The following is an 18,089-nucleotide window of genomic DNA, read 5'->3' as shown; positions in this document are numbered from 1 at the left end:
GTATATAGAGTGCACGCAACCTCACTCCCTTGATTCTCTTTTCCTCTTTTTTACTTGCTTTGCAAAATCCCAACAGGTTCTCAATCGAACTCTATGCTTATTTTCCTACTCAGGCTGAATGTGCCTGGAAAAAAAAACTCACAGCAATAATGATCCATGCCTCTGTAAAGCTATGACCACAAATACCAAGTGGGCAACCCTACATTTCCCTAGTCGGCTCACTCTCTGGGACTCTACAAATGTTTTCTCTTTTTTTCCTCCCTAATCTTCTATACTCTTCCCCTTTCACACTCTTAGCCAATGATCTCCTATATTATTTTCTTTAGATACAGAAGGCATCTATAGAGAACTACCCAAACTTCCCAGTAGAAAATATTCCATCCCATCCACATCTGTGCCCATAAACTCTGCCTTCACCCAGGATGCAACTCCCCTGACCTACCGAGGGCCACATTCTCCATTTGTGCACTGAATCTCAACATCTCCCTCCTCCTCAAGAACTTTGTCTCACCTCCCCTGAGACTGGTTTTCAACTCCCTTTTCTTTCTGTAAAAACTTACTCATTAGGGGCTCCCACTAGCCCTGTTCTTTAAGAATACGCTGGTGTTTGTAAGGATGACTGTGCAGTAACCTTGATGTGTCTATTCTTTCTCCTGAATACTCAATTTATAGCAACTCTTCTTAAGCTCTACCTTCAAAATATATCTTAGGACCAATACTGTATAATTCTACATATATGATGTGTCTAGAACAGGCAAATTCATAAAGATATAAAGTTGAATCATGGTTAGCAGGGACTGGAGAGAGAGAATAAAGAGGAGCTAGTGTTTAATGCATATAGAGTTTCAGTTTGGAATGATGAAAATTTCTGAGGATAGATAGTGGTGATGATTATACAACAATGTAAATCTATTTCACACACTAAACTGCATACTTAAAAATATTAAAATAGTAAATTTTATGTTATGTATATTTTACCACTTATGTATATATTTGAATCTACTGCTTTTTACTACTTTTATTACCACCCTAATTTGAAATACTGTCATCTCTCACCTGCATTATGATAATAGTCTACTGAAACATCTATCTGCCTTTAATCTTGCCCCCATGTCAGTCATATCTCTACATACAACAGCGGAGTGATGTTTTAAACCATTAGGGAGATGCTGTAACTTGCCAGATCAGATCTGTTAGAATAAAATCCAACTCTAAGATGGAGCTTGTCATCTCAGCTGATAGTACTGGCATATAAGGACCTGGGTCTTTGTTCTTGCTTTCACTCTTTCCAGAACGCTCTTTTCAGAGCTGGCTCCCTGACCTCATTCAGTTTTTTGCTTACACATTATACCATCACAGAGGCCATTCCTGATCACCTAATCTAAACTTTCCTCCCGACACACACATGTGCATGCAGGCAGGCACATGTACCCATGAGAAACACATATACACCTTCCTCTGTTTTATTTTTCTTAATGGCTTTCTTACTACATGTATTTACCTATTCATTTATTCATTTGCTTGCCCCTCTTGACTTGGCTCAGTGAATTATCTACTGCTGCTTTTCTGGCCCTTAATCATGACTGGTACATAATAAGAGTTCAAGAAGTATTTGTTTTCTAAAGGCATGATGGGGAAAGCTTTGCACGTTAAATCTGAAGGTTAGAAAACTGCAAATGGAAGTGTGCTCTTCAGCCACTCACATCCAAAAAGATTCTCCTTTTGAAACAAAGAAGTCCTTCGGTAAGCAACGACAGCACTTCAGGAAGGACTGCTGGCAGCAGGGATGAGTGGGGTGGGCAGAGATGAGGTAATGAACGCCAGAGCACTGAGAAAAGCCGAAGAGGCTGGTGCTTGTAGTATGGTGTCATTCATGACCGTCATGTTGATGAGAAAGGGCCTAAAAGTCTCTTGAGGAAGATTTACTTATTATTTAAGAAAATATTCTTCAGAAGATTGTCATTTATGCGAGAAAATAGACTCGTGGAAAGATTCCTATGGTATGCAGGTCACCCCTAAGTGATGAGGAGGAATCACACCTTATGAGGAAAATGCTGAGTGTGTTCAGACATCCCTGGAGTCATCCCAGGCATAAAAGGTGGTGATGGTACTACTCTGGTATCTTGCTGGAGAGTCTAATCTTCAGGAGGCTAAATTAGGGCTTCCTAAACTTGAGTTCTCCTGTTGTGCTACAGATTTCTTAAACTTTTGAAGAAGGAAATTAAGATGTAATTTTTAAATAGTTATATAATAGAAATTTATTTTTAATAAGAAGCAAACTATTGTTAATTATAAAGAAAAAAAGAGTGTTCAGATGAGAGAGCAGAATTGCATTAACAGTTTATATTCTTACTTCTGCTGCTTCCTATTTTAAACAGGTCAACTTTCCCCCTTTATTTCTCAGTCAGTCCTATTCTGGAGACTTCTGGGTTCTTAGCGGGCACTTCGCTTTGCTGCTAACTGAATGGACATCTCTAGGGTCTTTCTTTACTTCCAGAAGTCTGGGTCACTCCTTAAGCTCTCAGGTCCTTGTTGTTCCTTCCCTGCTTTGTGGGGTAAATGCAGTGAAAAGAGAAGTAGAGCTAATGACTCATGAGTCTGATTTGGAGGGTGACGTACAATCTGTGTTTGCCTGAAACAGAGCAGGCCCAGGGACATGGAACTTTCAACAATAAATCTAAGGAAGTCCCCGGAAAATGGAATAAGTTGGCCATCCTCCCACTACCAAGTTCAGGGATAGAACTGGTAGAAGAGCTAACTCATAGCATCATTTACTACAACTTGTGGCAAAGTCTTGGTCCTGAGCCTTTTAACTTCCTGTGACTTCAGGGATCTCCTCTGGGCATCTTTAACCCTCTTCTTCTCATTGAATTATTTGCATTGAATGGAAGCCTATGGATTTCTTAAAGCCTCAAATACAGTCCCTAAAGCAAGGAGGAAAGTTATGTTTATAAATTATGATGAATGAAATGACTATTTGCCTCTCCCTACCCCCATTCTGTTCCAGCGACTATCATTTAGCCTAACTAAGGGGCTCGGCCCCTACCCCAGACCTGAGGTCTAATCTTATTTGTGGACTTGAAGCATTTCAGGAGTCTCAAGCCAGCTTTTCTGACCTGTCTTTCAGCTTGGGACCTGGATCTGTGCTTATTCCCTACTTTGTGGCCTGGATATCTGACTGGGACTCCACTTGTCAAGATGTGTGCATGTCACTACGGGTCCAGTGTCACACGAATGGCATGAGGCATGTACATGGTGTCCTGGCTTCTCCAGAATCCCTGATGCCACGAGCCTTGGCCTGCTCTTCAGCTCTGTGCTGCTGGGCTCTGCTCCTCAGGGAGGCCCAGCCACTGCCCACAAGCCTCCTCTGCAGGGCCACCCCCACAGGGCCACCTCTGGGAGCTTTGGAGAAAGGTACATCTCCAAATTTAAAAAGGGTGCCTTCTCTGGAATGACCAATTAGGAAAGAGTATCTTTCCTCAGGCAGCCTATAAGGCACAGGGTTTGGCACACACAGCCCTGGCTAGGTTTTAGCTCCTGCTGGCCCTTCCATAGCTGAGTATACAATTTACACAAGTACACGCCTAGCTCTCTTCACAACACTAATGAATATATCTGGCCCAGCTGCCTTCAGGACCTGACACAATGGCATGCTTTGCGTGTCTGGACAAATTTGGTCTCATTACTAAGCACTGAACTTGACCCTGCATTTGCTCTTTGTCTACCTTGCTTCCATCTCCTTCAGCTTTCAGGTTACTCCTATTTAGGCTCCTTCTTAACCTGCTGGTTTACAAAAAGAAAAGGAATCCTATAGACTATGAAAACCTAAATAGATAACATTAATTAGATAATATTTGCTTTTCTATCAAATATTATAATAAAATTCAATTTCAGTATAACAACTACCCATTGGCAATAGTGCTTTTTTACTTTTGATCTCTGCTGGTTTCTGAATGGATTTTCTAGTCTTTTCTACTATTTTTTCCCGCAAAAGATGATTACCGTTTGGTAATCCTGTGTTTTCTCTTTCCAAAGACCATTGAAGTTTCTTAGATAGAAGAGAGTTTTCTAATATAATTTTGACTTCAGGCCTACATCACAATTTATTATTCCAGACTTCTCTGTGAAAAAGATGAAGGTATGAAACTTGACTGTTGAAACAGTAGTGGCTTCTAAAAGGTGGAACCAGAAAACAGAATATAGGAAAGACAAGTTATGGTCTGACAGGTCTGGCATCCCAGTTCTGGGAGGAAGGTGGCGACAGCAAGCACAATCCATTCTGGATGATGCAGAGAAAAGACAAGAGATGAGAAAAGCCATTTGGACATGTTGAATTGTGTTACACTGAACTTCTGAAAACTTACTGAGCCAAAGAAAATCTTTTATTATTTGGAACTGCAGGCTTTGAAAGTTCAATCAATTAAAGCCAAGTTTCCCTGATAGAACACACAGTTACCACAAAGCCTAAATCTGCCATGAAGCCATGTGTTACTTTGTGAAAACAAACTGAATTTTATTTTGTGAGGAAGGACAGTGGATTGTTTATATATCTCTATTATATTTAAATGCAAGCCATTGAGTGATTTCAGGAGCATCACTGTTCTTACAATGCTACCTTCTATAGTTAAATGGGTACATAATAAATATTGCATAGAACACATAAGTACTTGAGATAATATTAGTGTAACCACAGGCTAAGTATTACATGGTTCCCATAAATACACACGTATATCTAAATATGTAGGTATCTAGAGACAGCGAATGAATACATACATAAAATTCAGAGACAGAATTAAAGTTTCATCAAGATGGTTAGACATAGAATGTCAGTTCCCTTGAAATGCCTTTGCACAGCCAGATCTATGCTAAGATCAAAAACTGTTTTCTTTCTTATAGCTACCCCAAATAGCTTAATAAGTGGAAAAAATTTCTCCAGGGTGCTTTTCCTCCTTAGAGCATTGTGTAAAGGATGTAGAAAAAAGTTTGGAAAGAAAGGCTTATTTGCATTTATAAACTCCAGACGGGGTTGGATTTTTCATACATAATGAATGAGCTTGAGTTCACTAATTGTGTAATCGCTTCTTGAGCCTCCAGTTATCCCCCTTTAGGTGACTTCCTCTAATTCTAACCATTAGCCATGTAGAAATAATGGTCTGCATTTGGAATTTCCTCACTTTCATCCTACTTGCTCTGAGGCATGAGTAGACAGCGGTAGACTTACTTGTGTTTATCTTCTGGAGTGAAATATGCTTTTCCAGTTGTCTCCTAAGTTTCACCTCTGCTCCATACTTTCCAGTGGTCCCATTGTCGGCCAGAATGAAGTGGGAATGCATACTGTTGAGAACAGTGAGCTTGCTCATGGGATTGGACATGGTCTGATATGGCCGGACAACCTGTAGAATTTCAAAAGGAAGGGGCGGAAGTCAGAGAAAAGAGGACTAAATATGAAAAGGAGAATCAGACAGACAGGAAAGAGAGAGAGAGAAGTGAAATAAATTCTTTGGGACAGTGAAAGAACAGTCTATATCCTCTTCTTAATATTGTTTCAGGTAGAAGCAAGGTTTATAGTAAATGTTCTATTCAAAGCATGATTATGCTTAAAGGATTATGTATTTATTTAATTTTTGGATTTATACAGAAAGAAGAATTTGTGATTTTATTGTCCTCAAAAACTGGCATGTGAATGTCTGTTTCATTTTGAAGTTGATTGTTTATATATGCTGATGAACCAAAAATAATTTTTAGGTTTATTTTGTTTCCATGTTTCTTCTCTCTATCATGTCCACACTCTAACAGGCACAGAAGAGCAGTCATGATTTGGGAGTATAGTGCAGGGTTAGGGATGGAGGGTGGGAATTAAGTAGGAGTTACTGCTCTCATTCAGCAATCTGAAGGTCTATTATTTAAAATTCTACACACTGTTCTTATTAGATACCTTCAGTGGAAACGCTGAATGTAAAAATAACTGTCCCATGAGATGAATATGAATCAGGCTTAAAATGTTCATCTCTGTTGTATTTTTTGGTTGTGTTATCTTAATTTCATGGTGAATTATACTACCTAAAACAGAACAATGCTTAGTATGGTCTTTCAGACTTGATCTAAAAAGAAAAACAAACCTATTGTGAGCTAGTTGCTTTATACATTATCTATCCTCCTTGAAACAATCATGCAAGGTAGATGCTGTTATGTTTTTTGTGTATATGAGGAAACAGAGATGGAGATGGCATAGGTTTTATAAGAGTTTACTACACTGAACCAGAATTCACATCCAGGTCTGCCTGATTCCAAAATCCATGGTTATTCATTCCCCTTTCCCAAACTGTTCAGACACAATGGAAACAAAATGATGTATTAGAATATTTAGGCAAAAACTTCACTCAAGACTATGAAAAGGAACATTCAACAAACTCATTATTACACAATCTCCATACTGTTATCTCTGTACTGAATCACTGAAATTGACGAGACAGAAACAAATGTGAAGGGGCTTTTATTTCTGTGTCTTTATGCAGTGTATACATTAATTATAGAGTTGAGATGCTCTTGTTCATATTTGGTATGAAATAACTCATCAGGAAAAGCTGTAGTAAGATTGAGTAGTTTGATAAAGGAATTACAAAGTGATTTAATAAAGACAGTGTTAGTAGAAAAGATCTCATAAAAGTCATATCTTACACCTTGATGCTGATTCAAAACCCCACATTTCTATGTGCCTGGCAAACAGAATCTACTCAATGAATAGTGAATGAATTAATTTAAATAAAACTTGAGACAGACATGCATTTATTCAAAGTTGAAAATTAAAAACTCTCTCTTATCTGAATTGTTTGGGAATTGATCTAATCTAAATTTAAAATGGGTAATTCTGAGCTTTGAAATATCCTTCAGTCCTTTTAAATATGTCTTTATTTGTTAATATAGCATAATATAACATTAATTCATGGCTTCATTCTTATTGACTCTCATTGATAAAGGAAGCCATAAATTTGTGATTATTGCTTCCAGTAATCACATGGAGCAGTATTCAATTACTCTTTTGTCTAGATGAGTGAATGAGAGACCCCTCACCCCTGAACTACAGAGAGAGTGGTTGGCTAACCCCATCCTGAGTTCTTTATCACTGGAAGAGTAGGTCGCTTGTGGTTAAAATTTCCATTTTCTTGTTACTTGTTTTTGATCATAAAACATTCATTCTACTTCGGAGTGCAAGTTAATAAATATTAATGCTTTGTTGAAAAAGACTTAGCAGAAAGACTTTCTCCTATTCTTAAAGTGCCTATGCGTTGTACTTTTGGACAAAAGAAAATGCTTTAGGTTACTGTTGTCTCTTTCCTAACAGCAGTTCCCCAAGGCTCCATGCCAAGAAAGACGGAACCCCAAAGCAGTTCTGTGAGGGGCATATAGTTCTAGAGGTTAATGATGATGAACCCTAGACACTTGTTCTAGCTGAGATACGGGGCATGTTTTCTAATTCTTGGGAACCTAATTAAAGACCATAAGTGAAACTGACATTTTCAAATGAATAAAGGAGTGAAAATGCTTCCGGGCCAACCTGACATAATTACCATGATCTGAGATTAAAAGAACATAATTAAATCATCTGACTATATTCTATATATCTCTTTTCCCTACCACAAAATTCCAAGGACATTGGTACTTCAGTCTTCAGAGTTTTTACTTTCTTTTCTTGTGAAACATGGTGCATCAGCTCTTTGGAAATACTAAACATCTGAATTAGTTATGATAGGAGGGTCAAGTTTACAGTGTCACTAGTGAATTTTAATTTCTTCATTTTACTGCTCCCATTTCTTTGAATCTTACGTTAAGATAACTTAAAGGTGGTTATATTTTGGCAGATTTTTTTTTCTGCTGAATAATAGAGGATATAAATCCAAAAAAAATAAGTTAAATGTCCTAAATTATTTTCTAGTTATCACTGGAGGAAGGTATGTTGACTCCTAGAACAATCATGAACGTTGGGGGCATCAAAATCTCTTTGAATCCCAGTTCTGTCAACAATGTGTGAATATGAGTCTCACATTTTTAATCTGTAAAAGGGAAATGATAAAACTGCTAACCTCATGGGGATTAGATGAGATCATAGTATAACTGGCAGTTTATTACAGTTTCTGTAAGTAACTGTCACCATGCCTGGTAGATTTTTCAGGCAATACACAAATGTGAATTCCCTGTCAAGTCGGGCTTTATTTTACCAACTATAAATTCATTTTCCAATTGCAAACTAGTGACCAAAATGAAATGATGGGAGACAAATCATTGACTTCTGTTTAACACAAGTATTTAAGCTAATCAATATAAGTAAAGAAAACAAATTAGTAATCAGTTGCTTAAAATATACAAGTTTTTTTTTCTTTTTATATCCTCGTAGGTCATTTAAGATGGTGATATTCTGGAAACGTTTGCTGATTAAATGAAGAGTTGGAAATAACTTCCCAAATACTTCAGAGGAATGCACTTGGGTCCAACTTTTCTACAAAATCTACTTAATATTCCTCATAGCAAACATACCAGCAGTCTATTTTTGTTCAACTTACAATTTGCATATCTACAAAAGATATGCTGATCTTCCTGTTATGTTTTTCAAATAGAAAAAAACAATGACTTTGTAGCACATGAGTACAAATGAATTTTTCCCTCTGACAAAATTCTGGAGGTAATGCATCCATTTTTATTGTTAAGAGCTCATAAAAAGAGGATTTTTTGGAAACATGTGTGTATGGGCATGTACATGTGTGCATAGCAAGAACAACTGTGACCTGTAGGTATACAGATTACTCAAGCACATTTCTCAGCCAGTGTTTCCTGGGAGAATCAAACTCTAATGTTCTGCAGTATTGATTGCATATAACAGATCATTTTCTCTCCTAAGAATACATGTTATATAGCACCCTTGACAGAACTGAGAGGAGAATCACTCAAATAATATTCTGTGTTTTGCAGTTCAAATGAGGAATCTGTGTTTAGAAGGGTGAATGGTGTCTGAAAGGTCTACATATCAAGTGATCTTCATGATTGGTAACTACATTGGTGTCTATACATAGAAGGGAAATCTGCATGGAAATGGATTTTTGATACTTAGTATTTCATTCATTAATCTATTGTACACCACTTTGTATTGGCTGCTTGGTAATGTCTGGTTCCAAGGCTTCTGTGTACCTTGACTTTTCAACAAAGAGGAAATGTAACATAAATTGCTCAAGGAGTTAATGAGGTGGAGGGTCTTCATATAAGACATCTGTAGGGCCATTATCATTGTCAGGAGAGAACTGATCTAGACACATCGTGGAAGAATTGAACATCAGTCAGGAGCATCTGTTCTACTTGGATAGACTTAAATCAATCTTGTGGGAGTTGATATAGGACACTGACTGGAATTTTCCTAGCTATTTTTATGCATGTTCTGGTCTCACCTGGGAGTACTTGGTAGGAAGTCAGGGATGGAACTTTAAGTTGTAGTTCCTCTAATTACTGATTTGTGACCCTGGGCAAGTCTTTGAATTTATTTGTCGGGGGAGTGTGTAAATTCCTCGGTTCTGTCTCACTGCAGCAAAAATTTGAAATGGTGGACCAGTGTTACAGCTCAGTTACTGCTCAGTTTTATTTGGCAGGCAAAGGAAAATACATCCTCAAGGTGTGAGGGCAGGTCAGCCAAATAAAGAGAGATTTTGGCTCCTCTTTTTATATGTTTTTTTCTCCTCCCCCTGAGCCTGCCCTATGTAAACTGGGCTAGCCAGGAGGGCTGTTGTGTTTCACCTGAGGTTCTCACTCCCATCCTTGGACCTTCCTTTGTTCCATTTTCATGCTTCTCCCTTCTTTGTCTTTTATCCACTGTCATTTTGGACTCCTTTTTCCTATTCTAACTACCTAACATATTCATTCATTCATTCACACACAGAATTTCTCTAGGAAATGTATGTGGTAAGTACTGGACTGGCTTAAAGAGGCATATAATCTTGCATCTAAGTAATATCTGAAATAAATGTTCAAAATATATTTATAAAAATAAACTTTTCGGATGGTAGTTTCTCATCTGTAAGGTAGAGGACTTGACTATAAATCCTAAAGGCTTTCTATCTCTAAAGTTGAGTCTGAACAGTCTGTATTAAAAAATACACTTGCCTTTCTTAGGTTAGTACAGAACAATGACTTGCTATGTGTCTTGACTACAAAAAAGTAGTTTGCTCATATCTTGAGGGTCTCTTCCACTTTGTGGTGCTTTCCACAATGCAAGAGTAGTTTAGGTATCTGTAACTTCTTTCCTGAATAGAACTGAATTGAGCTAAATCGGATTTTTGAGTCATCAATCACAAGCCTTCTGCAATCCCAGACCTTATTACCTGGTGAGGTATGTATCAACCTGCCCAGGCAATAACAGGGTAGGGGATGTAGAGACCACTGAATCACTCTTTCCCTCCTAATAACACTATGATTATAATTTTTACAGGAAGAAAATTGGCATTCTTTTAACACTTATTGCATGCCAGGCACTGTGACAGACACTTTTAAGTGGATTAATCCATTTCATGCTTATTTTAAAGACAAAACTATAGCGCCTCAGAGAGGTGAAGTGTCTTGGCCAAATCTGCCCCGCTAAGCACACTGTTCCCTCTAAATCACACGTGGGCCTTCATTTCCTTTACAGGACAGGAGACATTTAGAGGAAAGACAGAGGACCCAGCCTGATTTTAAATTTCTAAAGGACATCATGGTTGGTTTTGCTGTTGGGACATTTTTGTCAGTGACTCAGCCAGGCATTAAAATCCTTCTGACAGCTGATCATATTATTTCCAGATGAGGCCTCTAGAACTAGAGAGTAGACAGAGGTCAGGAAAGGCAGCAGCAGCAAAATGGGGTTTGTGCTTTGGAGAGAGAGAAACAAAAGGAGTGGCAGGGTTCTCTTGGGATCAGGCATGCGTTTCTGGGAGAGAAAAGGGCATACTGCAGAGCAGTGGGAAACGACCTCTGTGTCTGAGATAAAGAAATAAGGGGACTGCGAGAATGATATTAAAGAAGAAAAGAAAGGCACGGTGCATCCTTAAAATTACAGTGAAGCCTGAGCTAACGGGGCACTGGCTTGTTGTTTCCTATTCAAGCAGCTCAGCTGGAAGTCTAGGAATAAAGCAGGGTCATGATGAAACCCAGACACAGTTTCTCAGCTCTGCAATCCAAACAAGAAACCAGCAAACCCAGAAACCCGACTGTAAAGAATGCCCAGATACTTTAGCTGCTTGACTCCTATTAAAATCCACAGGAAAACAAATGCATCATTTTACAGCACTTTGAAAATGTGTTCAACTCATGGGCTTCAGAGAGTTGCACCATCCACATTTCAGGCTTTCTGCTCAAATAGGCTCGCCTCCTTTTGCCCTGTCCTGAGGGAGACTGTGTACCACTCAGACACAGGGCTTACTGGTTGTGGGAAAAGACCTTAAGTTTTGAAAGGGGTTCCTTGCTTTAGAAATCACCATGTATCAGTGGGGTGATTTTAAAATATATTTAGAAATTCTTTGAAAATCTTCCCTTAGTATGGCTGGATTCAGTGACTCACTTCTAAGTATTCATAGAATCAAAAGGGATGGTGTGTGGCTTCCAAAACTAGGTCATAAGGGGCTTCCTCTTTGCTCTCTCTTGAATCACTTACTCTGGGGTGAGCCAAGTGCCATCAATAAGGCACCCTTCTGGACAGATCGAAATGGTAAGAACTCTCCCCAAAAGCCATGTGACTGAGTCATCTTGGAAGAAGGCACTCCAGCCCCATTTAAGTCTCCAGATGATGTAGCCCCAACTTACAACTTGACTGTGACCTTAAGAGAGACCCCAATTCAGAACTACCCAGGTAAGCCATTCACAAATTTCTGATCTTCAGAAACTGTGAGATAATGAATATATCCTAAGCCATTAAGTTTTGGGGTAATCTGTTATACAGTGATAAATAGCTAACATAATAGTGTATTGTTATTATTGTCTTTGAGATTCCAAAACGTATTCTTTTCCTTCTAAGCTGGATTCACTGAGGCATCACAATTTCATGACTTCTAGTGACCCTGGGTTCTCTGAGTTGCCTAGAATTCCATCTCTGGGCTCTGATTAGTCCTGGTTCCCGTTCTCCACTCTCCTCATACGTCTGACCCCAAACACTGGATATCCTCATTCAGCAGATTAGCTGACTCCTGTGCTTACACACTTCCCAGCTGGTTGACTTTAAGCAGGTTATTTACCATCTGCGTGTCAGTGTCTCTATTTGTAAATGGAGATTATCATCATTATAGACCACCTCATTGGGGCATTTTTAGGGTTCAGTGAGATGTAAAACTCATGAAACAATCCACAAATGAACTCAAATAAATGACAGCTGCTCGTATATGGAGAAGTAATATTGCATAACAAGTAAGGATTTGATCGAGGGTACTGGCTGGCCTAGGTTTACATCCCAGCTACACAATTTATTAATTATGTAACACTGGACAAGTTACTTAATTTCATCATATTTAGTTTCTCTCATTAGTAAAATGGGGATACTAAAAATAACTTTTGAGTGCTATTATGAGAATTAAATGTCTGTGTAAAGTGCTTAGTTGGATGCTGATACTTATTAAACTCTACAATACTGTTGATATTATTATCGCTGTGATAAATGATAAACCTCCGGCTAAACGTCAACATCCTACCATCAACTCTTTGCCTACTTAGTTTTTCTTCTTCTCCTTAGGTTACAAAGGTACAGATGGTTAATCTCCCCTTTAGCTCTCATCACCACAGGGCCACTCTGGGACGTATTTAATCAATTATCTCCTCACCATCCCTAACTCCATTTATACCATAAACATAAACAAACTCAAATCTCTCCCAGTTTTGAAGAAAAAAAATCCCTCCAACTATGTTCCCCTTTGGCTACTCATGTCCCTTCTCCTCATCTCAGCCAAACCTCTAAAAGGTAGTTTCTACTTGCCATCTCTACTTTTTTCCCCCTCCTTAACCTACTGAGATGTGGCTTGATCCTTCATTTGGCTTCTGAAACAGCTTTGATCAGTGATGCAAATGATGTCTGTCTTGATAAACTGAGCGCACGCTTTCAAGCCCTTATCTTCCTTAGTCCCTTAGTTACACTAGACACTGCCTTTCACTCTGTCCTTCTGAAGCACACTCCTCCCTTGACTTCCACAGCACTCTGCTTTTGCTTCTCCCTCTTAGCCTTTCCTCTGGTCTCCATTGGCAGGCTGCTTCTCTCTACTCAACCATTAAATACTGGCTAACACCAGCATCTGGGATATCCTCAGGCCCTCCCTGAATCCTGTCCTGTATTGCAGTGGCTTCAGTTGTCATCTATATGCAGGCACCTTCTGAAACTAAGTGGATAACAAGAGCTTTCTCACAGTCCTGCTGGACAACTTCACAAAGATATTTCAAATGAACTTTGAAACCAACATGTCCAAATCCAAATTCAACACTGCTTACTGAAACCGCATTGTCATGCAACTGGATGTAGTCCTGAACCTGAGTGCGGTCCGGGTTTAGCTAGCATTGGCTCCTTTGTGACTGTACCGCATTGGTTGGGTCTCCTTGTCTCAGTTTCTCCTCTCACATCCTCTGAATATATCTTATCTAACCTATCATAGAAGTCCAACAAATATCATGTAAGGACACTCTTGGGAGGTTTTCTGAGCTTGCAATATGAAGTTCACATTTGGCTTGCATTTGAAGTGAAAAATATACTGAGTTGAAAACTGTACTAGAATTATCCATCAGTTGCATTATTAAACTTGATATTTCTTGGCTTAAACTATAACAATGACATCAAAAGAACACTTTCCAATTAAAGGGAACAACTTTTAAAGGTTATAAAATTCTGAAAATAAATGTATAGTTTAGGGAAAATAGACAATATCATTGAATTCAAGATAATTTAACAACCACATGAGATGATGTTTTGAAAATCTACCCAAACACAATTTCCATTCTCAGGTTAAGATGAAAAGTGCTTTTTCTTGTAATCATGTCTAGATTTTTCATTTGCCGTGTTTTATTAATTTAAATTTGAGAAAAGACAAATCATAAAGGCTTCAGAAACTGTTAAATTACCTGAAACAATTCTGGCCAGACTGTTTTCTAAAGCAAGAAGCTCAGTCTGAAATGAGTCATACGAAAATCACAATTCATTTAATTCTTATAATGACACTCAGAAATTGTTGTTTTTAGTCTCCCTATCATCCTTCCCATTTTACTTATGGTGAAATTAAACACAGTGTGATTAAGAAACTTGCCTAACATTACATAAGTAATAAATTGTGTAGCTGGGATGTAAATCTAGGCCATTCAGTTCCCCAGGTCATATTTTTACCAATTCACACTGGCAACACTTTCATAATCATACTTGCAGATTGAGAGTATTTTAGGGACAAAGAAAAGGGCTCTGGTCACTCTCATTGAGACTACTTTTTTTCATTCTACTTTTGAGTTCAATCGATAGGCATAAAATACCTGCCAGTATCTCAACTAACAATAAAAACATAATATCGTTAAATATTTTCTTATAGACCACCTGGCATACTACTAATTAAGAGTATGGGCTTTGCTGACAGTGAATCTTGGCTCTAATCATTATTTAGTTTTCTTATGAAATAGAACATAGGTCAGAAGCTTAATATATATAGTCAGAGAGCTTCCTCAAATAAGAGCTTTCTCTCTCTCTCACACACACATGCACAAATTAAAGTTACTATTATGATTATGCTCATGGAAGTTGTATGAAACAGAGAGAGCAAGTGATTTTTATAGTCAATTTAGAGGCAAAGAAATCAAATCTCAGAGTTTCAGTGACATGTCAATGCCTCATGTTCATGCAGAGTATCATGTTAATGGTTAATGACAAACAAGAAAACAATTTAATCCCTATTTTTGATGAGTTTTTAATTAAGTTGAGGAGTAAGATAGTTGTGGGAGAATTGTAATCAGGGATACGACATTGTGGGTGAAGTCAGGGAAACCGTCTTGGTAGAACGGGGGCTTGAGCTTCGTTTGAGGGCAGTATAGGATTCTGGGCCATGGAAGAAAGGAGCAGTAAGAATAGTCCAGAAACTTACAGAGGTAGAATTAAACTTAAGAGCTGAACAATATTCATTTTCAGGTCTAACAGCAGGGCAAAAAATTGTTATTATATCAGTATTCGCCAGCATTACTCTTCATTAAAGTCTGTTGTTTTTATTTATTAATTGAAAAGATTTGGTTAAACAGAGTTGAAGGTATTCACATTTAAAGAATTAAGGCTAATTCTATCACTCAGTCAAGAGGATCATGCATCTGATTCAAAGGGGTTAGAGAAGAGTCTGTTTGCCTCCACATTTGTTTGTCTCCCTACCCAACATGTAGAGCTTTCACCATTCACCTCCCAATTTGAGCTACTATGTAAGAAAATAGTTTTTCATGCAGATGCTTGGGTAAAAAAATCCCTCACTATAATTACTATAGTATGCTCAAGCTCTGTAATGAGTAGAGATGAAGTTGTGGTAAAGTTGTGAACCAGATAAGATTCATTATTATATATTTTCCCCATAATGTTTTGTTTTCCCAGAAGCCTGAATTCATCATGGTCAATCATCTTCCTGAATATTTACTGAGTATCTTCTATGCGTGTGGCTCTAATTTGAAGTCAGAATCCAAAGATACATGTCCTGTATCTTTAAAGTCCAGTTCAGAGATAAGACTTGAAGGGAGGTAAATGCTTTAGAGTATCTACAAGCACTCCCTAGGGCAAATTGAACTTTCTTCTTTATTTTTAGGACTAGCATTTGCATTTAGGGTGCCATTCCAAAGGTATATTCAAATTCTAAGATGACTAGCAATACAACCGTGATGCCTACTACTTCTATCAATAACATAACTCTGGTAGCAATTGAATTTTCAGCTTCTAAAAGGCTCAACTGAGAGCCAGTCCCATAGAGATAAAATGATCTATATTTTCTATTGGTTTGGATATAAATCTACTGTAATAAAATATTTGTCATTAGATATAGAGCCTTTCTTTTATCCTTATATTTTTATTTATTTCAAGTAAATTTCCTAGATTTCCCTTGACATTTATTTTGTGCCACTTCAATCTTATTTTGGGATATAGATATACACTTGAGCAAAAATGCAACAATCCTATGTTTTCAAATGATTGCATTTTGATAGAATTCTGAAGTGGCCAGAAATTTTAATAATATATTGGTTGTTTTCCTCTGCTACCTGATGTCTGATATCAAAAGGTTTCCTTTTTGATCTTTACTACATGTGAGTTTGTTTATATAAAATGGAAGAAAAAAGATAAAAGGTATTAAATCAAGCTAGTTATGAAAATTATTGTAACTACTTAAAAAAGCTTACCAGACAACACTTCGATTTCAATGACTTTTGGGGGGATTTTCACCAGTTACTACCAATATTTCATTCAAATACTTTTTATGATAGTCTGACATCATATTCCTTTTAAATTATCACATTAGCATAATAAACATATATTACAATGTCTCTTAAGCTATGTCATAAATCCTGTAAACCAGAAACAGCATTTTTGTTCCAAATAATTTACAGACACTATCACTGAAAAACAAACACTATTATTATATAAGAGGCTGAGAAATCTTATGCATATTCTGGTTTCCCAGTTTGGGGGAAAATATGCCAGAATGGTTGAAATGCAATAGATCTTGGTCAAAGACTTACTAAAGAACAAAAATACAATTGCTATTCCTGTGCTTTCTACAACCTGCCAATTTTATTTCCTTTTCTCAATCTCTCTGCAAGTTCACTTGGATCTTGGTGAGCCATGGCTTGCCTTTGTCAGACCCCTGTAAGAAGGGACAACGAATGTGCACATTTTACTGAACTTATAAGTGGCTTTTTCTGCTCTCTGCACTGGGATCAAGACCAGTTTTACATTGGGAAATCAGATAACGTAAGTAAGCCCTACTGGCATAGGCACAAGTTCCTATGGGTGTAGCGCTGGTGAGAAATACAGGGAGAAAGAAAAGGAGAGCGAAAAAGAGGAGAACGTGAGGAGGTAAAATCAAAGGAAAAAAGCTAGAATTGGAGGAAAATGAATTAGAGGTGATTTTTCTAACCCAGCAAGGCAAGTGAACACAATATAAGTACTGCCTTTGTGCAATCATATAGAATTAGAAGACAAACAAAAATGACACAGAAAGGCAGTGCCAGCATTCTTTGAAAATGATTAAGCAACTGAGCTAATTATGTGGCTACTCTATCTTGAATAAAGAAATAATTAGCTTTCACTTATTCACAGTTCATCTGCATGAGAAAGTTCCAAAATGGTTTTCCCTCCACAAAGCTGAATAAAAACAACTCAGGTTTACAAGAGAGATGTGAAACTATGAACATTTAAAAATGACTTCTGAATCATCACATTTTAAATAGTTAATTCATTTGTTAATAAAATGAACAATTAGATGCTCTTGGTATTAGGGGACATTTTAGCATATTCTAATTCTTTAAGAACTGTATTTGTTCTAGTTCACAACTGATAAATACTTAAAAGTCAACTAGGAATCTAAGGCAAGAATTAACCAAGATATATTCCACAAAGACTAGTCTCAGATACTTTGAAAAAAATTAGAATTACTTTTCCAGTCAGTTCTGCCAACATAACAATCTGGGAATTGCTGCTTGAGATATTTAATTTGTATGTGATACAAAACAGCAAGTACATTTTAGTTAAGAGAATACTACACTGATAAAATTATCTTATTCCTTATTCTATATATTCTGAATAGATTTGTGTTTCTACATGTAATTTGGTAGCATAGATATGGACATTTCTTATTAGTTAAAGGTTCTGAAGGTTTCAAAGAGTATTTATTCACTGCTTCCATTTCATGATCTTTGACTTTTAAATTCAAAGTTTTTGCATTGCATTTTAAAAACTGCACATATTTCACTGAAATAGGATGGTTTCACTATATTGTAATACAATAGAAGAAGTGGTTTAGGATCAGTTACTTCTCAATCTCTTTGATTAAAAAAAAAAATTTTTTTTTTTGGCCCAAACAGACTTCATGCTGCTTAGAAAA

The 18,089-nt window shown here is 37.4% G+C and overlaps 1 protein-coding gene across 9 annotated transcripts in view; it reads right to left on the bottom strand.

The window, feature by feature from the left end:
* The window catches only part of TRPM3 (transient receptor potential cation channel subfamily M member 3), a 702,629-nt gene that overhangs the window by 377,654 nt on the left and 306,886 nt on the right, over positions 1–18,089 (bottom strand). For all 9 annotated transcript variants that reach the window (XM_070480357.1, XM_070480358.1, XM_070480361.1 and 6 more), the window contains exon 6: positions 5,222–5,393. In XM_070480357.1, coding sequence (XP_070336458.1) covers positions 5,222–5,393 — 172 coding nt within the window. The remainder of the gene's footprint in view (positions 1–5,221; positions 5,394–18,089) is intronic.

Source organism: Odocoileus virginianus, chromosome 18 (assembly GCF_023699985.2).
Source record: "Odocoileus virginianus isolate 20LAN1187 ecotype Illinois chromosome 18, Ovbor_1.2, whole genome shotgun sequence".
Classification (NCBI taxonomy): domain Eukaryota; kingdom Metazoa; phylum Chordata; class Mammalia; order Artiodactyla; family Cervidae; genus Odocoileus; species Odocoileus virginianus.
The sequence above is the reverse complement of the archived record's forward strand: the minus strand, read 5'-3'. Positions and strand labels throughout refer to the sequence as shown.